Raw genomic sequence first — 17,721 nt, 5'->3', positions numbered from 1 at the left:
AGCGAGAGACAGAGCGAGAGATGGGTGTCCTGGAGGCAATGTAAGGGGCTGATATTTCAGAGAACCCCCATCATAAGGACTTCTAAGTTGATGGAGGGTGTGAGCAGAGAAGGGACATGTTCTGATTTATATTTGAATGGAGTCACACAAGCTACTGCCTGAGAAACAGTCTGGACACACATGAGGGTACAAGCAAGGAGACAAGTTAGGAGACCAGGACAAATTGCACATGATCATGGCCAAGGGTTCACAGCCTCATGGGGGATCAGCAGCCAATTCCAACAGAGCAAGAAAGGGGAACAAATCATACCTGCCAGAGGGGGCTGGGAAAGAGGAGGCTGTGTGGGGCTCCAGCTGAATATCAAAAGATGACAAGGAGTTTGTGTCCCAGAATCCTCTTGCCAATAATATCATCTGCTGCTATGTGCCTGGGGGCCTACTATTAGACATTAAAAGTCTCTGACTCTGGAGGCCCCTGGGTGGCTCAGTTGGTTAAGTGTCCGACTTTAGTTCAGTCATAATCGCACTGTTCCCAAGTTCAAGCCCCGTGTCAGCCTCTGTACTGACAGCTCAGAGCCTCGAGCCTGTTTCAGATTCTGTGTCTCCCTCTCGCTCTCTGCCCCTCTCTCACTCACCCTCTCTCTCTCAAATACAATAAAATAAATATTTTAAAAAATCTCTTACTCTGAAGGAAGGAACACATCATGTTATCTTATAGCAGGGGTGTATATGCACAGTCACTGTGTGCAGGGGAGGGAGGGGGTGGAAACAGACAAGATTCCAGAGGGAAAGAAGAGCATGTGCCAATTCACTGAGGTGGGTGCAAGCGAGGGGCTTCCCAGCCCCTGCAAAGAGCTCTGTTCTGCCAGGTACAGCTGAGGGGGGACAGGGATGAAGGGTGAGGCTGGGCAGTGGAGGTCAGAGTTCACTGGCTTTTCCAGAACCATAGATGTGGTGATGGAGTGGAACTGTCAGGAGCACCAAGGCTATAGTCAAGACCCAGATCTGAGGATGGCCTAGTCCCGGGGGAAACACAAAGGTCCTTGACCAGAGAGAGGCCGGAGAACAGAGTGCTAGGAGACCAAGAGGAGACCAGGACGTGGTCTCCAGGAGGATGTGGGGGAGGAGGGGCAAGTAGCGCGTCTACTTCCCGGGACCTAGCAACCTGCCGCATGCAGAAGCCCTCTGCAAACGTCAGACACTAACAGAGCCATCAGCGCTGGAGGGAGAGGACAAGCGCGGGGCCCAGGACCCTGTGATGGTGGTGCCCACCAGAAGGGGGCGCTCTGGAACGAGTGGGGCTGGAACCGTGGAGGTGGGCCTGAGTCCAGGAGCAGCTGCAGATCTGGGTGGTGAGAGGGTGGGAGGTCACCAGGATGGACATGCGGCTGGAGGAGGCGAGCAGACGCAGGAGCCGAAGAGTTTTCTTACCCAAGGCAGAAGGAGAGTCAGGAGGTGCAAGTCCTGGGGAGACAGCTAGTGCAATAGGATTTACAAGAGCTGCTGGCACAAAGCCAGGGACACAGTTGCCCCAAAACTCAGGGAGGGGTTACACTGCGCAGAGAGAGACTCAGCGACTGAGACAGGCCCCGAGGGCAACCTTCAAATTTCTATTTCTTGACCTGAGTGGGTTATAAAGATGCTGATCTAATAATAATTATGTAACTTTACTTTTGTTCATATGCTTTCCAAAAAAAAAAAAATCTGTGTTTGATCTTATAATAAAAAAGTTTTGAAGGAGAGAGAGACCAGGAGGTGACTGGGGACCGGACCTAGAGAACAGGAGTCCAGGACGGGCTGTCTTGGGGGGACCGCGCGGGAGCCCAGGAAAAAGAGGGCAGGACACACAGAGGCTTTTCCAAGTAGGTGGGGCTGAGACCGGAATGGGAGGGAAGGGGACCGCTAGGGGGCGCTGCAGGGTCGAGAGCTGGGGTTAAGGATGCGAAGCTCCCGGGCTAAGGCAGTGGGGACAGAAGCAGAGGAAAGGGGGGGCATGTACTGTTTTCTGCCAGTAGGAAGGCGGCTCTTCCCCAGCGCTGACTACTCAGTGCTTGAAATGAGGCCCGGAAGAATGTGAAGGATCTCAATAGTTTTAAAATACTGATTGCACATAGAAATAACATTTTGCATGTTTTGTGCTGAACAAAATATATTCCTGAAATTAATTTCTTCAGTTGCTTTTCCTTTTTGGATAAGGCTTCTCGCACACTAAGGAAAGCACCCGCCGCACGAGTTAGGGCTCTGCTGGAGATGTCAGCAGGGAGCACTGTGTCTCCATGATCATCCGCTCCCCTGCTGGACGCCTGAGACAGCTCGGAGCGTGAGACCTTACTCTCCACCGCACTGCCCGGGAGGCAGGGCACAATCCAGCTCCCGCCATGCTGTGCTCCAGCCCACAGTCCTTCTACCTCCTGGAAGGCCTTGTGGCTTCCCACAGAGTGCTCCCTGTACTCTCCCTGAGGAGCGCTCCCAACCCCTGGAAACTCCCTCAGGGCCCTGGTGCATACCCCTTTGGAGACCCCGCGACTACATTTACTGCTGTGGTTCTTGGATCTGTCTGGCTCTCTGCCCCGTGAGACTGCAAATTTCCTGAGGGAGTGGAACTCACCCGCCCACGCCCCACTGTGTTCCTGGGTGTTAGCAGTGTTTGGTGCACAGTACCTATCTAGTATTTGGGGAATGAAGAAAGGAGGAAGGCCTATAAGTGGACTTCGGGGTAGCAGAGAGGCACAGTGGTAAGCAGAGGATGAGTGGGAAGATACACCTGAGGGCTCACCAGAGGGGGAGGCCACTGGCGGGAGGCAAGGAAATAGCTGCTGTGGGTAAGGGCAAAGGGAGAGGACCCGGCCCTCACAGAGGTCATGGGACAGTACCAAGAACCCAGCAGAGGCCTAGGGCCATACGTGTTAGCATCCCCAATCTGACTGTGAGATTTGGCAGAATGGGCAGATGGTATCCTAAGAGCCATCCCTGACAGTTGGTTTTTTTATGAGGCAATATTTGTGACCAAAAAACCCCAAAACCTCCCCAAAAAACTTCTCATAAAAATGCATATAAATACTCTATTGTGAAGTAACTGAACTGAGTGCCAAAACATTGCTGGGCAGGGTTTGATAATGGCACATGAGGCCTAGAAGTCCATGCATGGCCACACGGGGTTTCGTGATGGGCAGGGAGGTACCCTAAGAAAGGGACAATCCTATCTAGAGCACTGGCCTTCACTAGACCTGCAGAAAAGCCCAGCTCAACACTACAGAGAATGGGGCCATTACTTGTGGGGACAGAATGACATCATAGGAACATCAGTACAGTCAGGGAGGCAATGTCCTCGACCAGCGGTCAGCAAACATTTTCTACAAAGGGCCAGAGAGTAGATAATTTTGGGCTTTATAGGCCATAGGGTCTGTCGTAACTGCTCAACTGTGCCCTTATAACATGAAAGTGGCCATGAATACATAAATAATGTATTCATTCATGGCTGGATCTCAATAAAACTTTATTTATAGAAACAGGAAGTGGGCTGTAAACTATGAGCATGGCTGGGTCCCCATAAAACTTTACTTATAGAAACCAGACAGTGGGCTGGATTTGGCCTGCGGCCCATAGTTTGCCAACCCCTACATGACTCTCCAAGAAATGAGGCCTTCCTTGTGGCCAAAGGGCCCTGATTTTCCCAAAGTTGGCTGCCATATTTTAAAACCTCAATGGACTTCCTTAGATAAGCACTTTATGTCAGCAAAGCATTAGTGAGTTTTAGCAGACTCACCCTACCATTAGGCCAGAAACAAGTCAAATGATAATATTTCACTGTAGCAGGAAAATGACCACCTTATCTCATTAGTGCATGTATTCTTCCTCTTTGGCATTTCATGAAATGTAAATCAAAGGCCTCCTCATGTAGGGCAATGCCAGGTATGGAACGAGGGGTGGGGAGGTGCGGGAAACAAAATAAGAAAGCCAGACTTCTTAAACAAGCTCTTGTAAGCAGTTCCCCACCCCGAGACCCCTTTCTCCTTCCTCCCCCAAAGCCCAGGGCACCTCCTGAGCCATGTAGGGGAGGGGGAGCACTTAGAGAAGGAAAACACACATAACTAACAGAACAAGCCAAGGCGCTGCTTTCTAACATGGGAAACAGCAGGCGTTCCTGGCAGTGCGGGCCATGGGGATGCGGCGTAACCAGCTATCACCCTGGCTCTGTGTGGGCAACTGTTTACGGAACTGCGGTGCAGGAGCAAAGCCCAATAGCAGCTTGTCTGCTTGAGACACAGTTGCCAAGCGACACCTTTCCCCTGATGCCCCTGAGGCCTGAAATGTTCTCTACTGCTTTCTATGGCTTTCTCCTGCCAGAAGGTGACTCACCGAGGTCAGCGCCTCCACGTTGGCGCCCGCCAGACAGAGGTAGCGGACCACGTCCAGAATCCCGTTGTTGGCTGCAAGGTGCAGAGGCGTTCGTCCATACTGGAAGACACAAAAAAAGCCCAGAGAGTCCTTCTCACGATTGCTGCTGAGGATGGCATGGATGGGAGTCTAGCCCATGGGCTGGCACAGTGTACGGGATCTGGGGTCTCTCTGAAGAAACAGGATGTGTGGACTCCCTTCTCCAGAAACCCACCCTCTCCTGGGGGGCAGGGGGCAAGCCAAGCGGAACGTGCTTGAGTATTTTCCAGTTAAAAGAGTCACTTCGAAGGAAAACTCCAAAGGATGAAAGAGTAGGAGGCTTATCATAAGATAACTAAATCAAGCCTCCCACTGTTTTGGCAGAAGGGAGGCATGAGTCAGGGCTCATATAAAAGGTCCCAAGGTTCCAGAAAGATCTGCACCGCAGCTCAAAGAGAGGCACCACAAGGGACAAAGGGATTGAACGACAGCCACTGAAGTTGTTCTAATGAGGTGACATTGCAAGGCCGTGCCCACCATGCTCTCTACTGCTTATGTCTGTGGTTCCCAAACTGTGCCAAGACACTTCAGGGTGCTGCGTGAACCCACGGGGTACTGAGGAATATTTTACATTTCTGATGGAACCAGCAGGTTCAGACACGAAGTGAACTACTAGTTCCAGGCAGCTCAGGGTCTCGGCATTAGATTGCACCACCTTCCTTTCAATGACATTGGTCTGCACAGAGGGGGGTTTGGTGGTTAGGATGACAAGAAACAAGTATCCTGAGAACATGGGTGCAGAACAGGAAGTAAGGGTAGCAGTATCCAAGCTGCATTCAAGGTGTGAGATCTGAGGGTCAGGGTCTGTGAGATGCCCAATAAGCACACACATTCCATCAGCATGCAATTGTGCAACTTCCATCTTCTTATGGAAGAATGAAATGAAAACATTCATTTCCTTTCCACTTGTGTGTATAATTTTTTCCCAACAGCTACTGAGTCATTAGGGCATAAATTCTTACGAGGTTGTCTGGGCTGAACTACTTAATAAACAGAACTGTTAGGTCTTTCTTCTGCCCTGGGGGAACCACAGAAAACATTTCTGAGACACCAAGGACACTGGAAGCTGAGGAAGTTCGGGTTTGCAAATGTAAGTTTTTGTTATGAAGTGAACACACGCTGATGCAGAATGTGCAAAGGGCATGGCAGGATGCGTAGGATCCGTGGTGGAAAGCAGAAGTGCTCCTTCCCTTCTGTCCCCTTCCCCAGGCTCCCCTCCTCAGAGCACTTCCAGCTAGACCCTTGGGTGGCTGGCCTTCCAGGCTTTTAGCTAAGAATCCACAAAAGGAAACCAAAACTGTGAAGAGCCAAGACATAGTCCACTTTCTAGTCTGTCACTTGCTATGTTCCCCTAGCTATACATGGCAGACACCTTCCCGGGCCTGTAACTATGTCAGTCACATCCTTTTGGATACCCGAATGACAGCATGTGGGTGTGCCACAATTCGCTCAGCCAGCACACTGAGAATGGACACTGAGGGCGGTTCTGTTCCTAAAACCACACTGAGATACCACCTCACGCCAGTCACAGTGGCTAAAATGAACCCATCAGGAGACTCTAGATGCTGGCGAGGATGTGGAGAAACGGGCACCCTCCTACACTGGTGGTGGGAATGTAAACTGGTGCAGCCCCTCTGGAAAACAGTGTGGTGGCTCCTCAAAAAATTAACAATAGAACTCCCCTGGGGCGCCTGGGTGGCACAGTCAATTGAGCATCCGACTTCAGCTCAGGTCATGATCTCACAGTTCATGAGTTCGAGCCCCGCGTCGGGCTCTGTGCTGACAGCTCAGAGCCTGGAGCCTGCTTTGGATTTTGTGTCTCCCTCTCTCTCTGCCCTTCATCCGCTCTCTCTCTGTCTCTCAAAAATAAATAAATGTTAAAAAATTAAAAAAAAAATAGAACTCCCCTATGACCCAGCAATAGGAATTCACCCAAGGGATACAAGAGTGCTGATGCATAGGGGCACATGCACCCCAATGTTCATAGCAGCACTTTCAATAATAGCCAAATCACGGAAAGAGCCTAAATGTCTATCAACTGATGAATGGATCAGGAAGATGTGGTTTATCTATACAATGGAATACTACTCGGCAATGAGAAAGAATGAAATCTGGCCATTTGTAGCAATGCAGATGGAACTTGAGGGTGTTATGCTGAGTGAAATAAGTCAGTCAGCGAGGGACAGATACCATATGTTTTCACTCATATGTGGATCTTGAGAACTTAACAGAAAACCATGGAGGAGGGGAGGGAGGAAAAAGTTACAGAGAGGGAGGGAGGCAAACCATAAGAGATTCTCAAATAATGAGAACAAAGTGAGGGTTTTTGGAGGGTGGGGGAGAGGGGAAGGTGGGTGATGGACATTGAGGAAGGCACTTGTTGGGATGAGTATGGGTGTTGTATGGAAACCAATTTGACAATAAATTATATTTAAAAAGAGAGAGAGAACAAAAAAAGGTGGGGCTCCATTCTTGGCCCTTATAAATAATGCTGCAATGTGTGTAAGCCTGTGTTTTGTTCTCTGTCATCTACAGTGATTTAGGGAGCAGATATTAAATACCATAGAGATAAAGCGAGAAGGAAAAGAAGTTGTGAAGAAGTGATGAAGTGTTTGGATTTATGTGTAAAGAAGAGTGGCTTGACAATGGGAGGTATCGTTTTATGGAAAGGAAAAAGGATAACAAAGAAAAAGGACTAGGAAGTGGACATGTTGAAGGCCCCAACCTCTGACAGAACCAAACCCAAACTCCTGAGCCTTACGTCAAGGTCTTGCACCATCTGGACCCAATGTCCCCTTCCACCTGCATTTTCTCTCTCTGCCCCCTTGCCTGCCTCCCTAAATACCTACACCCCTTGTCAGCTACAGGTGGAGCCAGACAGTCCCCAAACATACGGGAACACTTCCTCTGATCTGAAACACACTTTCTTCTTCATCCAAAAGCTCTCCCTGGTTTCTTTCCTGTGCAGATGTCCACATTTCCATAGCACCTGGTACCTCTTTCACAGCAGTGACTGCAAGAGGGGACACTGCTATACCAAAAAGCAGCCTGGGGGCAGGAACCATTCACTCTGCTATCCACAACCCCTCGTACTGCCCTGGCATAGTATTGTCAGAGAAAGGCATTAATGCACGCTTAAAGGGCATGGAATTGTCACTCATATGCCTGGATATGTGCATGTTGTCTGTGTATATGACCACATGTGCATGTGTGTGTGCATGTGTGCCCATTTGTGTGTGTGCATGACTATGTGCATGTCTGTGTGCTTGTGTGCATGTACATGCATCTGTGTGTTTGCGTGTGTGCACATCTGTTTATGTGCATGTGTCTGTGTTTGTGTGGGTGAATATGTCTATGTGCTTGTGTGCATGCGTGCACATGTGTGTCTGTGTGTGCATCTTATTGTGTGTGTGCACAGATGTGTACATGAGTACAACATGCTTTCTCTGTCTTTACTAGAAGGAGCCATCCCAGTGGAAGAAAGAGTTAAGGTCCGTGCACTCTGTGCCATCCAGTGCTGCTCCTCCCCATGCTCCCCAACACGGCCCATTTAAACAGCTACTCTCCTGATTTTCCCAGGAGACTTGGATGAAGACTGAGAAGTATCTGTTTCCCTGCGATGAGTGTCAAAGATAGAGACAAATTCCTGTCACATACTGAGGAGAGGGGTAGGACCTGAATGGCCACTTTTCTCTCTGGGGGAACTGAATCCAGGTAAGGAAAAGGCAGGATGTACCATGAGAAAGAAGTGACAGTCTGCCTGTGGGACAGGGGCTGTCACATTCCAGGTCCACTCTGACAGCCGCTTACTAGGGTGAGTCTAGGCAAAGCCAGATGTGCTTTGTGAGGAAATAATGCTTTCCTCTTAGAAAACAAAAAACTTAGAAAAGGGAGAAAAAAACGAAGATATCACCAAACCCCTGAAGACAGCATGAAGCCGGCAGAGTGACAGTGTGCTGAGTCCCTGAGCACTGATGGTGGCCAGGGACCTAGTGTGCAGCTCCATGCGGAGCTGGTATCAGCACGCTGCATGCCAAGCAGGTTCCAAGTAACCATCTGCACGAGGCTGCTGGTTCTAGGAGGGTGACACTGCGGAGCTTCAGCTGAGCTCAATTCAGTGACAAAATCACCTAAGGAATGCCCTCTCTGTGCTGCTGTGTTGCCGTACATGGTAAAAGCAAATTTGTGTGGGTGTGTATAACCTACCATCTTCCTCATCAACAATGCAGAGGCCTTCCCAGTAAATAAGTCAGTTGCTTTTAAACATGAAAGTCTAGGATTGTCTTGCTGGGTATTTTAAAAAGCAGATTGAGCAAGTGCACTGTTTCTACTTAGGCATGGGGTCAACACCCATTCCCTTCTTTCATTTACTGCAAAGTACCATGAGTCACCCGCTCTGCTCCTCCACCTTCCCAGGCAACAGTTCATCCCCAGATTCTGTGCACACAGTAGGCCAGCTGTGTGTACTATGGCCAAGTCCAAAGATATTCAAATAAGTACCACGATGTTCCCTGAGGCCACTTTTTATTTGTTTAAAGATTCCTGGAAGGAAAGCTAAGGTCTTGCTGCTGCTTAATATTATATTTGGCTTCCCCCTTAAGCCACTTTACCTAACTGACTTGGCAGGATTAGAATGGGATAAACAAAGAAAGTTACCAGCACAGCAGCTAATGGCTAAGACCTTCAATCCTGCGTTTTCAAATTTCCAGAATGTGAAGACTGCCAATTTCAAGTTTCATTAGAATTAATCACATAACAGGCAAGGGGAATAATTTTTTGTAGACATGTAATTTTCCAGCTATTTTAGCTATTAATTCTCTTACCTCAAACAAATCATAGGAAAATTCTGCTGGCATTGTGTCTGCCATTTGTAAACAAACACTTCCCACAATCAAAAATTTAATTAGACTCGGTCTTTGTTTTTAACACAATCATGAAAGAGTAGTGCTTGCCTTTTGTACAATTACATGGCTGAAACCACATGAATATACAACTATTCTGTCTTATTTGATAATGAAAGTCTCTGTGGTATTCAGGTGAAAGTGAAGGTGTTAGCTAACTTCTAGAAGTCAACATATGGGGTTTTTAAAATCACCTAGAAGCATGTGATTGTTTTCATTTCTTTAGCATTCGCCAAATGATAGCATTCCCCTGGTCTTACTAAATTTATTTAGCACAAAAAAGGTGTTCTCAATGTTTGACCATAAAAATTCTCAAAAGGGAAAACCAAGAAGAGAGCTATGGTCCTAGGAATTTCAATGAGGTCTTTTCCTGAAGACTTAGTGTCGCAAAAAGATGCTCTAATTTGACCAATATTCTGGGATTCCTCTAAAGAGGTTACACACACACACATACTCCCCCTTTCTCTCTCTCCCTCTCTTGATGTTCATCAATGACAACCTGGCTAGGTAGGAAGTACTCAATAAAGTAATGATTTTCTGTTATGTCAAGGAGTTATTCAATATCCAATATAAAATATGACTTAATGTAGGGAGCTCTATAAGCCAGAACAGAACAGGTCCCTATGAGTAACACTGGCTTTGAACAATGAAGAGATGCGAAGAGAAACTTGGTGAAAACCCCAAAGCAGTGGATGGACACACCCTGCTGGCCCCCAGAGAGATCCCCTCCAGTGTTACCTTGTTGGAGAGATCCAAATTGCAGCTGGCTTCACAGAGGGCAACCACAATGGGCACGTTGCCATCTTTGCAGGCCACGTGGAGGGGGGTGTTGCCATGCCTGTCTTGGAAGTCGACGGAACACCCCTGGCTGATGAGAGCCTGGATGACCTCCATCTGACACCGTCTCACGGCAAGATGAAGAGCGATGTGTCCATCCTGTAACAAACACGAGGGGCTGTGAGCACCCTCCCTTATGCACGCGGACCTGGCCACATGCCTTTCCAGCTGCCACCGGGCTAAGTTTAATTGGTAATGGCACTGTTACTGCAAAGCCTGAAGGATGATTACAACATATTCTTTACCTCTGGCAAGTGGGGGAGAGGCTTCATGCACCCCACTCTAAACAACCACAGACTAAGCTGACCATCGGCCTAATTTGGGCATGGCCAGAACAGTCAGACAGAAAAAACCCAACACCATTTCTTGTCTCTAAATTTACAGAACTTATGTCATTTTTGGTACTCCAAGGGCCTGTTTTATCAAGCACTTAAAAACCCCTTTTATTTTTTTAGAATATTTATTTGAGATAAATATTCTCTCAAATATTTATTTGAGAGAAATAGGGACAGAGAGAACATGAACACGGGAGAGGCAGAGAGACAGTGACAGAGAAAATCTTTAGCAGGCTCCACACCCAGAGCGGAGCCCAACACAGGTCTCGATCTTCTAACCATGAGATCATGACCTGAGCCGAAATCAAGAGGCAGATGATTAACCAACTGAGCGACCCAGGTGCCTTGAAAACCACTCTTAAAAACATTTGCTCAGCAGTTTTTAGTTACTTCCTAAGCAGAAAGCCTATCATCTGGGGTGCCTGGGTGGCTCAGTCAGTTAAGCGTCTCTTGATTTTGGCATGGGTCACAATCTCAGAGTCATGAGATGGAGCCCAGAGTCAGGCTTCACCTTGAGCATGGAGCCTGCTTAAGATTCTCTCTCCCTCTACCCTTCCCCCACTGCTTGCAATTGTTGTTTCTCAAAAAGAAAAAAAAAAGAAGAAGAAGGAAAAGGAGGAGGATGAGGAGGAGGAGGAGGAGGAAGAGGAGGAGGAGGAGGAAGAAGAGGAAGAGGAGGAGGAGGAAGAGGAGGAGGAGGAGGAAGAAGAAGAAAGCCTATTGTTTTATCTTACCCTAAGAGAAATCATGAGACTGATGTGCTCCAGGGCGGTCATACATATCAGAGGCAAATATAACATGATGAACCCATGCACCCCAAAAAACACCAGACTGGGAATCCCTTCCATTTGTTACAGAACCCCTGGTGAACAGACATGTTGAGTTTCTTGAGCTGGGTAGAGGGTTTGGGGACATGTCTGTAACTTATCTCTTTTAAGGTTTCTCTGCTTCAGTACTAACTGACATCTGGGGCCTGTCCTGTGAGCTGTGAGATGTGTAACAAAAGCACACTGATCTTTATCCACTAGATGCCAGTAGTAACCCTCACTCCTGGCTGTGACAACCAAAAAACTTCTCCAGCCACTAGCAAACATCTCCTGGGGGCAAGCTTGCTCCCAATTGAGAACCACTTCTCTGTACGAAGAAAATAGTCCATAAATGGCAATTCCTAACTTAACTACAACATCCCAAATCTGACTATATGGAGTAACACCACAGTCGCATGTAAGTACAAGCTCACAAACAAAAACAGATTATGCTGAATTTGCTTAATTAATAAAGGAACACCTGGACTAGAATTGCAATTATCAAAAAAATAAGAGTGGTTTTTATCTTTTTACAAAACAGCGGGTGATGAAAGTAAATAAACCACCTATTTACTTGTTTATATCAAAGTAATAAAGAGTTGCCAATTTTAGTCCTAACTGAAGCTTGTCTTAGGCACAGCGATCTTCATTACTGTACCTGCTTCAAAGCTAAAAAGGTGAAACATAAAATACACAGCTGAGTCATCTGGCCATAAAGTGTTAACATGACACAAATGAATATCAATTGTTAAACAGAATCTAAGATTACTAGGTTAATAATTAATATTAATTATTAAACAGAAGAGAAAGGATTATTGTAATTTGCTACATTTGAATTTGTTACTTTAGGTAATTGATGGAGGAGTCTTGTGGTCCCCTCAACCCCCCAGATCACCTGCCAGTGAGTGTGACACATCTACCCACAAAGCACCTTGTCGGAAGCATTAAGGTCGGCTCCATGTTCAGACAGACACTCCACAATGTCATGGTAGCCCCTGGCAGAGGCTGTCAGGAGGGGAGTCTCTCCTTCTCGGTTCTTAATGTTCACATTGCAGCCGGCTTCACAAAGGGCTTTGGCCACAGAGTAATAGCCGTGCCAGGCAGCACAGTGCAGGGGGGTTTCTTCTTCCTGGCCAAAGAGACATGCGGGTAAAGGAGGAGAACACAATAACACACCAGTGCAGACATGGTGAGTTCCAGCCAGCATCAACTGATGAGTCAAGGCAGTGCAGAGAAAAGAGCTCGTGGCCACTGGAGCAAAGTGTTAATCTGAAATAACAGATGCAGGTCTGATGTCTGCCCTTCATTAGTTTTCTTTCCACAACACTTGGGTGTTGGACAAATTCAATTTTCCCTGTGGTTTACTAACAACTGACTTTTAGGAGTCCCCTAAAGAGCTGGTTTGGCTCTTCTAAACCAGAGAGTCACGGTGTGAATGGATTTATAACATCTTTCTTGTCAACGTGCCTTCATTCAGTTCATATAGGACTCCTCACAGGAGGAGAGCACTTACCAGAGGAGGAATTCCTGTAACAAACTTAACACCTCAAGATTTCTGTCATGTATATAACATAGAGATGATTCACATAACTTGTTATTCTGGCAAAGAAAAGCCAAGATAATTCTGCTTTAACAAGTCAAGGTAAGGGCTGGCCACGAGATCTACAGGATTCTAAGGCCTGTATATTCACAATGAACATCATTAGACACAGATGTCTGTCTACAAGAGGTTCTTACAATGTAGTGCTCACAAGATGACTCTGGAATCATACTGTGTGGGTTTAAGCCCCAGCTCTGCCACTTACGATCTGATCTGTGTGAGCTTGGGCAAACTACTAAACCTCTCTCTGCCTGGATGTTCTCTTCTATAAAAGAAGGACTGAAAATAATAGCAACTCACTCATAGGGTTGTACAGAAGAGTGAATGAATGAATGAATGTTAGTGCTTCTGTTTGAGTCCCTGCCCTCTGAAATCTAAGCAGAAAACCTACGTTGGATAAAACTCCAAAAGGACCCGACCATATCAAACGGCTATGGGTACACCCACATAGCAAGCAAAAGGATGTAAGATCAGCTACCATGACCCACCTTGTCCTGGAAATTGGGATTAGAGCCAAAACTGCAGAGTAACTGAACCACATCAGCGTGACCATAGCGAGCCGCCACGTGAAGGGCTGTCTCTCCAGACTGTAAAAGAAACAGCCAAATTCAGAGCACACCTCTGGCTAGAGCTGACTCTAGAAGCTAAATGCACAAGACTGGAGGCCACTCCCATGAACACTTGGCTCCAGTCTTCCCCTGGAGGGGCCCTCACCACCCGCAGGCCACACACCCCTTTGGTCCTGGGGGAGAGGGTCCACCACACAGCTAGTGTTAAATCCACACGTGTAGCTCATCCTGCAAGCCATAAAACCTCCTTCGTGAGAATGCCTTCCTTCTCTGTCATGGAAGTTCTCAATCTTCTTTATATAAGGATGCTTGTAGAGATGTGATTTTTTTTTAAACACAAAACTCCTTTTTTAATATTAAGTTATTTAAACACAGTTTTATTTATGAGCAAGTTTCTGATTTCCTTGTCTATGTGGAGAATATTATTTCTTACATTCTCAGAGATTTAAAAAAACATCACTATTAGCCCACAGTTACATTCTGTGAACTTGTAATAAGCGCAGTTTCCTTACTATATTTTACTTATATCTGTCCAAAAACTGTGAGTATAAACTGATTTATACAAAACAAGATGCTTGTTGACATTTGACAGAAAATTGCCACGATGTGTATGTGTGTTGTGTGTGTGTGTCTTTGATGTGAATATCATCCCTTAGATATAGACCAGTGCACAGTCTATACAACTATATATGGCAGCCCTGACTAAACATGACAAGTCAGTCTACAAATATTAGGAGTAGAAAAGGGTTGCACAGGAGAATGCATAATGGATGAGGAGATAAGAATCCTAGGTACATGTTCGAGCCCTGTCAATTAACTCACAGGGTTCTTGTGTGAACTGAATGAAACACAGATATATGAAAGTAAGGTATCTTGCTAAATCAACAATTTTTATTATAATACCTTTGCTCCACAAAGCCTTATTTTATATGCATTGTCTCATGAATTCTTCTAGTGCCAGGGACTATAAGGTCAGCACTGGCAGCTATTTCCGAGGGGAGGAGAAGGGGTAAAAAGATGTACACGTGGCAATTCAATATAAGAATCAGAACTCGGGTCTGTTTCTGGTTGTCTTTCTAGTAGAACTTTGAGTTTCCACGTTATAGGGAAGATAATTCACTGCTTGCATATTATGCCAACTAGCTGGCAGAGTTCAGCTAAATGCAGATTTTAATATTAGACCATGGCAACAGCAGAAAGAAACTTCTGAACTTCTTACAGGAAGATGTTGATCATGAACACTTTTACTTTGGGTCCAGATGCACATGACATGTCAACACTCAAATGTCTCCTCTTATCATTTACCACTGTCCCTAAGAGGAGAAGTGGCCTTACCTTGTCTTTAATATCCAAAGGGCATTTGTTCTCATTGAGAAATTTCAGGGTGTCCACGTGGCCATGCCGAGAGGCCCAGTAGACAGCATTGGATCCACCCTGCATAAAAACCAATGTGGAGTCACATTTCCAGATCCAAATGCACATATCATTCAGACTCACTCTATTTCCCTTCCTGTGTGACAGTAAACTTCAACAGAGCAACTTCCAAGAGGAACAAACTCTCACCTTATTTTTTAGTTTTGATAAAAAGACCAAGGTGATATAAGATGTTAACATTCTGGGAAGCAGGGCAAATGGGGTCCAGGAGCCCTCTGTCCTATCTTGGCATCTTTCTTTGGTAAATCTAGAATTATTTCAAACTCATGTTTTTGTTTTCTTAAAACATTCATTTCAATCTGTGGTTAGAATTTCATCTGTAGTCACGATCTGCTCTAGTCCATTTAAAGTTCTGTACAATCTATGGAAGCTGATGGCAGATCCATTATATTGACTATTAGCTGTTAATCAATTGTGTTTACTCTTCCAGTGTGACCCATGCCACAAAGCACATGGGTCATCCTCACTTTGTTGCCCTAATGCACATGCAGGCATATACATTTCTGATGAGATTAATTAGATGATGAAAATTTTCCTGAATGTGACATCTAATAACACTGCTGGGTAAATGTGATGTGTAAGGAGTAAATCTGGGGTAGCATGCAAGGAAACGTTGATGCTGAGCAAGAGGAAAGGAAGTGTTTGCCTTTTTCTTTGTAACACAGGTTATACTGGACCAGGCTATTAGGCAGTTCGTCTTCCTTTTCAGGAAACTGATAAATTAAGTAAGCTGATAAATTAAGTAAGGGGCAGATGTGTTTTTTTCTCTGTTACCTCTATGATAGTAAGACATTTGGAAATACTTAAAAGTTAATTCAGTGGCAATAAAACAGAATTATGACCTTATCCTGGACATCAATTCTTGAGCCTCTTTTAATGAGCAACTGTAGTATCTGAATATTCCCACAGCCAGCGGCAATCAGTAATGGAGGTGTCCCATGCTGGAATAGACAAGAAAAAAAACTTCAGGTTTGGAAGGAAAGGAAAAACAACTGTCACTGGTGTCCAACAGCATACAGCTTCCTAGGTTTTAAAAGACACACAACTGTGGCTATGTAACAGGAATGGGGACAGCCGGGGGAACACACAGCTTTCCTCTGCTGGATTCACACTCAAAGGTGACATTTTCATTTCCAGGATGAACACATTTACAGTGTCATGATTAAAGGCACTCTAGGGGCATGGGGAAAGGCTCTGTGTGGAGAAAGGCCTTCAGTGCATTCGACCTCATTTCTAATTCAATTCACTCTTGACACAGAAGTGATTTCCCCCACAGTATGAAGTTTGTAACAGCAAGGGAGGATGGAGAGGTAGAAGGAAACTTTTTCACCTTGGACTTGGAGGTGTACAGCCACAATGACCACCCCCCAGCCCCCGCTCACTACCCCTGGCAGAACAATAGCAGACCTTGTTGGGTTGGTTAACATCATAGTTGGACAATGAGCCCAGGAGGTGTTGTAGGCCTGGGACGTTGTCATCATTGATGGCATGGATGATGGCTTTCATCACAAAGGAGTCTTCTTCATCCTTGAGAGGGACAGCAAAGAGGGAAAAAGAGTTTGCTTACTGGCCATGATCCTTTTATCAACATAAGAAAATCAATGCTCATTTGTCAAGAGAAGCATTTAGAGGAAAGTAAGCCACTTAATCTCCAAATCCACACAGTCATGAAAGGAACCAGGAATTACTTTTTGCTCCTTCCATGTTGGAAACTAACACCACCTTCTATTTACTTGTGTCTTAATGTCACTTGCATTATAGCCCAGACGGCAGACACCTTTCAAGATTCAGATATAGAACAATTGATAACAAATTATTTTCTGTGTTTATCTTGGAAATCTTTCAAAATACATAGTCCCAGAAACCACTGTAGAAAATATCAGGCATAACTCAGATTCTAAAAACCATAGAACCAAAGAAATGATACCTCTGAATTTTACAGTCTTAATTTGTGATTTGTCCAATTATAGAATTGTTATTTTTTGATCACTGGAATTTCTTCCTTCTCTAAGTATAGAATAACATGGCAAAATCCTCTGAAAGCTAGTCACTATATATACATATATGTATATTTTAAATATCCTAAAGGAGGAGAAATGTAAAAATAAAGGCCAGAAAAAGGAAAACAGATGCATTCCTAATTACAAAGAGAAAATAGAGAATGTTGAACAAGTTAGTTAAATCCTTGCCAATTTGTCAAAGTTTTCTTATTTACCAAAGTTTTACATATTTACCAAATATGGTACATTAGAACTAAAGAATAAGCTGGAAAATTCCCAAATAAAATCTCTGGACTCACAGAGGTATGGCTCCTAATATTTCAAATCTAGGAAAGCATTGTTATCACAGTGACTGAGTCTCTGCTTGTGGGGTGGAACAGAGAAAGCATTTCTCTGAGTTCTGCTTTATCTTCTCTATGAATCTGAATCCAAACAAATCTCATGAGGGTTTTAATAATACTCAAACAGACTCTACGTTAAGAACGTCATCAGTTTTGCTTTTCCATCACAATTCTAGTTAATGACTAAGAGACATTTGCGTGAAAGTGACAGTCAAGAGAAATGGGGTGAATGGGAGAAATAAGCAGGTGGTTATCACAGGTCCCCATGATTATTAGGACATCAGGATGATGAGCCTTGTTCCACTGTTACCCTCAAACAGTTCCCAAACCCAGACTTTCTCCTCCACTTTCTCCTTCTCTGAACTTGCTTCTCTCCCACTTCTGTTTTCTTCTTCTTAACATTTCTCCTTTTACTCTACAAGGCTACACCTGGACCCTCAGTGAAGCAACTAGCTTGGGGG

The 17,721-nt window shown here is 45.3% G+C and overlaps 1 protein-coding gene across 2 annotated transcripts in view; it reads right to left on the bottom strand.

The window, feature by feature from the left end:
- DAPK1 (death associated protein kinase 1) overlaps positions 1 to 17,721 on the bottom strand; it is a 185,871-nt gene that overhangs the window by 35,820 nt on the left and 132,330 nt on the right. For both annotated transcript variants that reach the window (XM_077749525.1, XM_077749524.1), the window contains exons 12-18: positions 16,327 to 16,446; positions 15,762 to 15,860; positions 14,821 to 14,919; positions 13,405 to 13,503; positions 12,248 to 12,445; positions 10,077 to 10,274; positions 4,360 to 4,458 (exon numbers count right to left, since the gene is read on the bottom strand). In XM_077749525.1, the coding sequence (XP_077605651.1) occupies positions 4,360 to 4,458; positions 10,077 to 10,274; positions 12,248 to 12,445; positions 13,405 to 13,503; positions 14,821 to 14,919; positions 15,762 to 15,860; positions 16,327 to 16,446 (912 nt within the window). The remainder of the gene's footprint in view (positions 1 to 4,359; positions 4,459 to 10,076; positions 10,275 to 12,247; positions 12,446 to 13,404; positions 13,504 to 14,820; positions 14,920 to 15,761; positions 15,861 to 16,326; positions 16,447 to 17,721) is intronic.

The sequence above is a fragment of the Crocuta crocuta genome, unplaced genomic scaffold (assembly GCF_008692635.1).
Source record: "Crocuta crocuta isolate KB4526 unplaced genomic scaffold, BGI_CrCroc_1.0 scaffold99, whole genome shotgun sequence".
NCBI classification, from domain to species: domain Eukaryota; kingdom Metazoa; phylum Chordata; class Mammalia; order Carnivora; family Hyaenidae; genus Crocuta; species Crocuta crocuta.
Note: the sequence above shows the minus strand (reverse complement) of the source record. Positions and strands in the feature narration are given on the sequence as shown.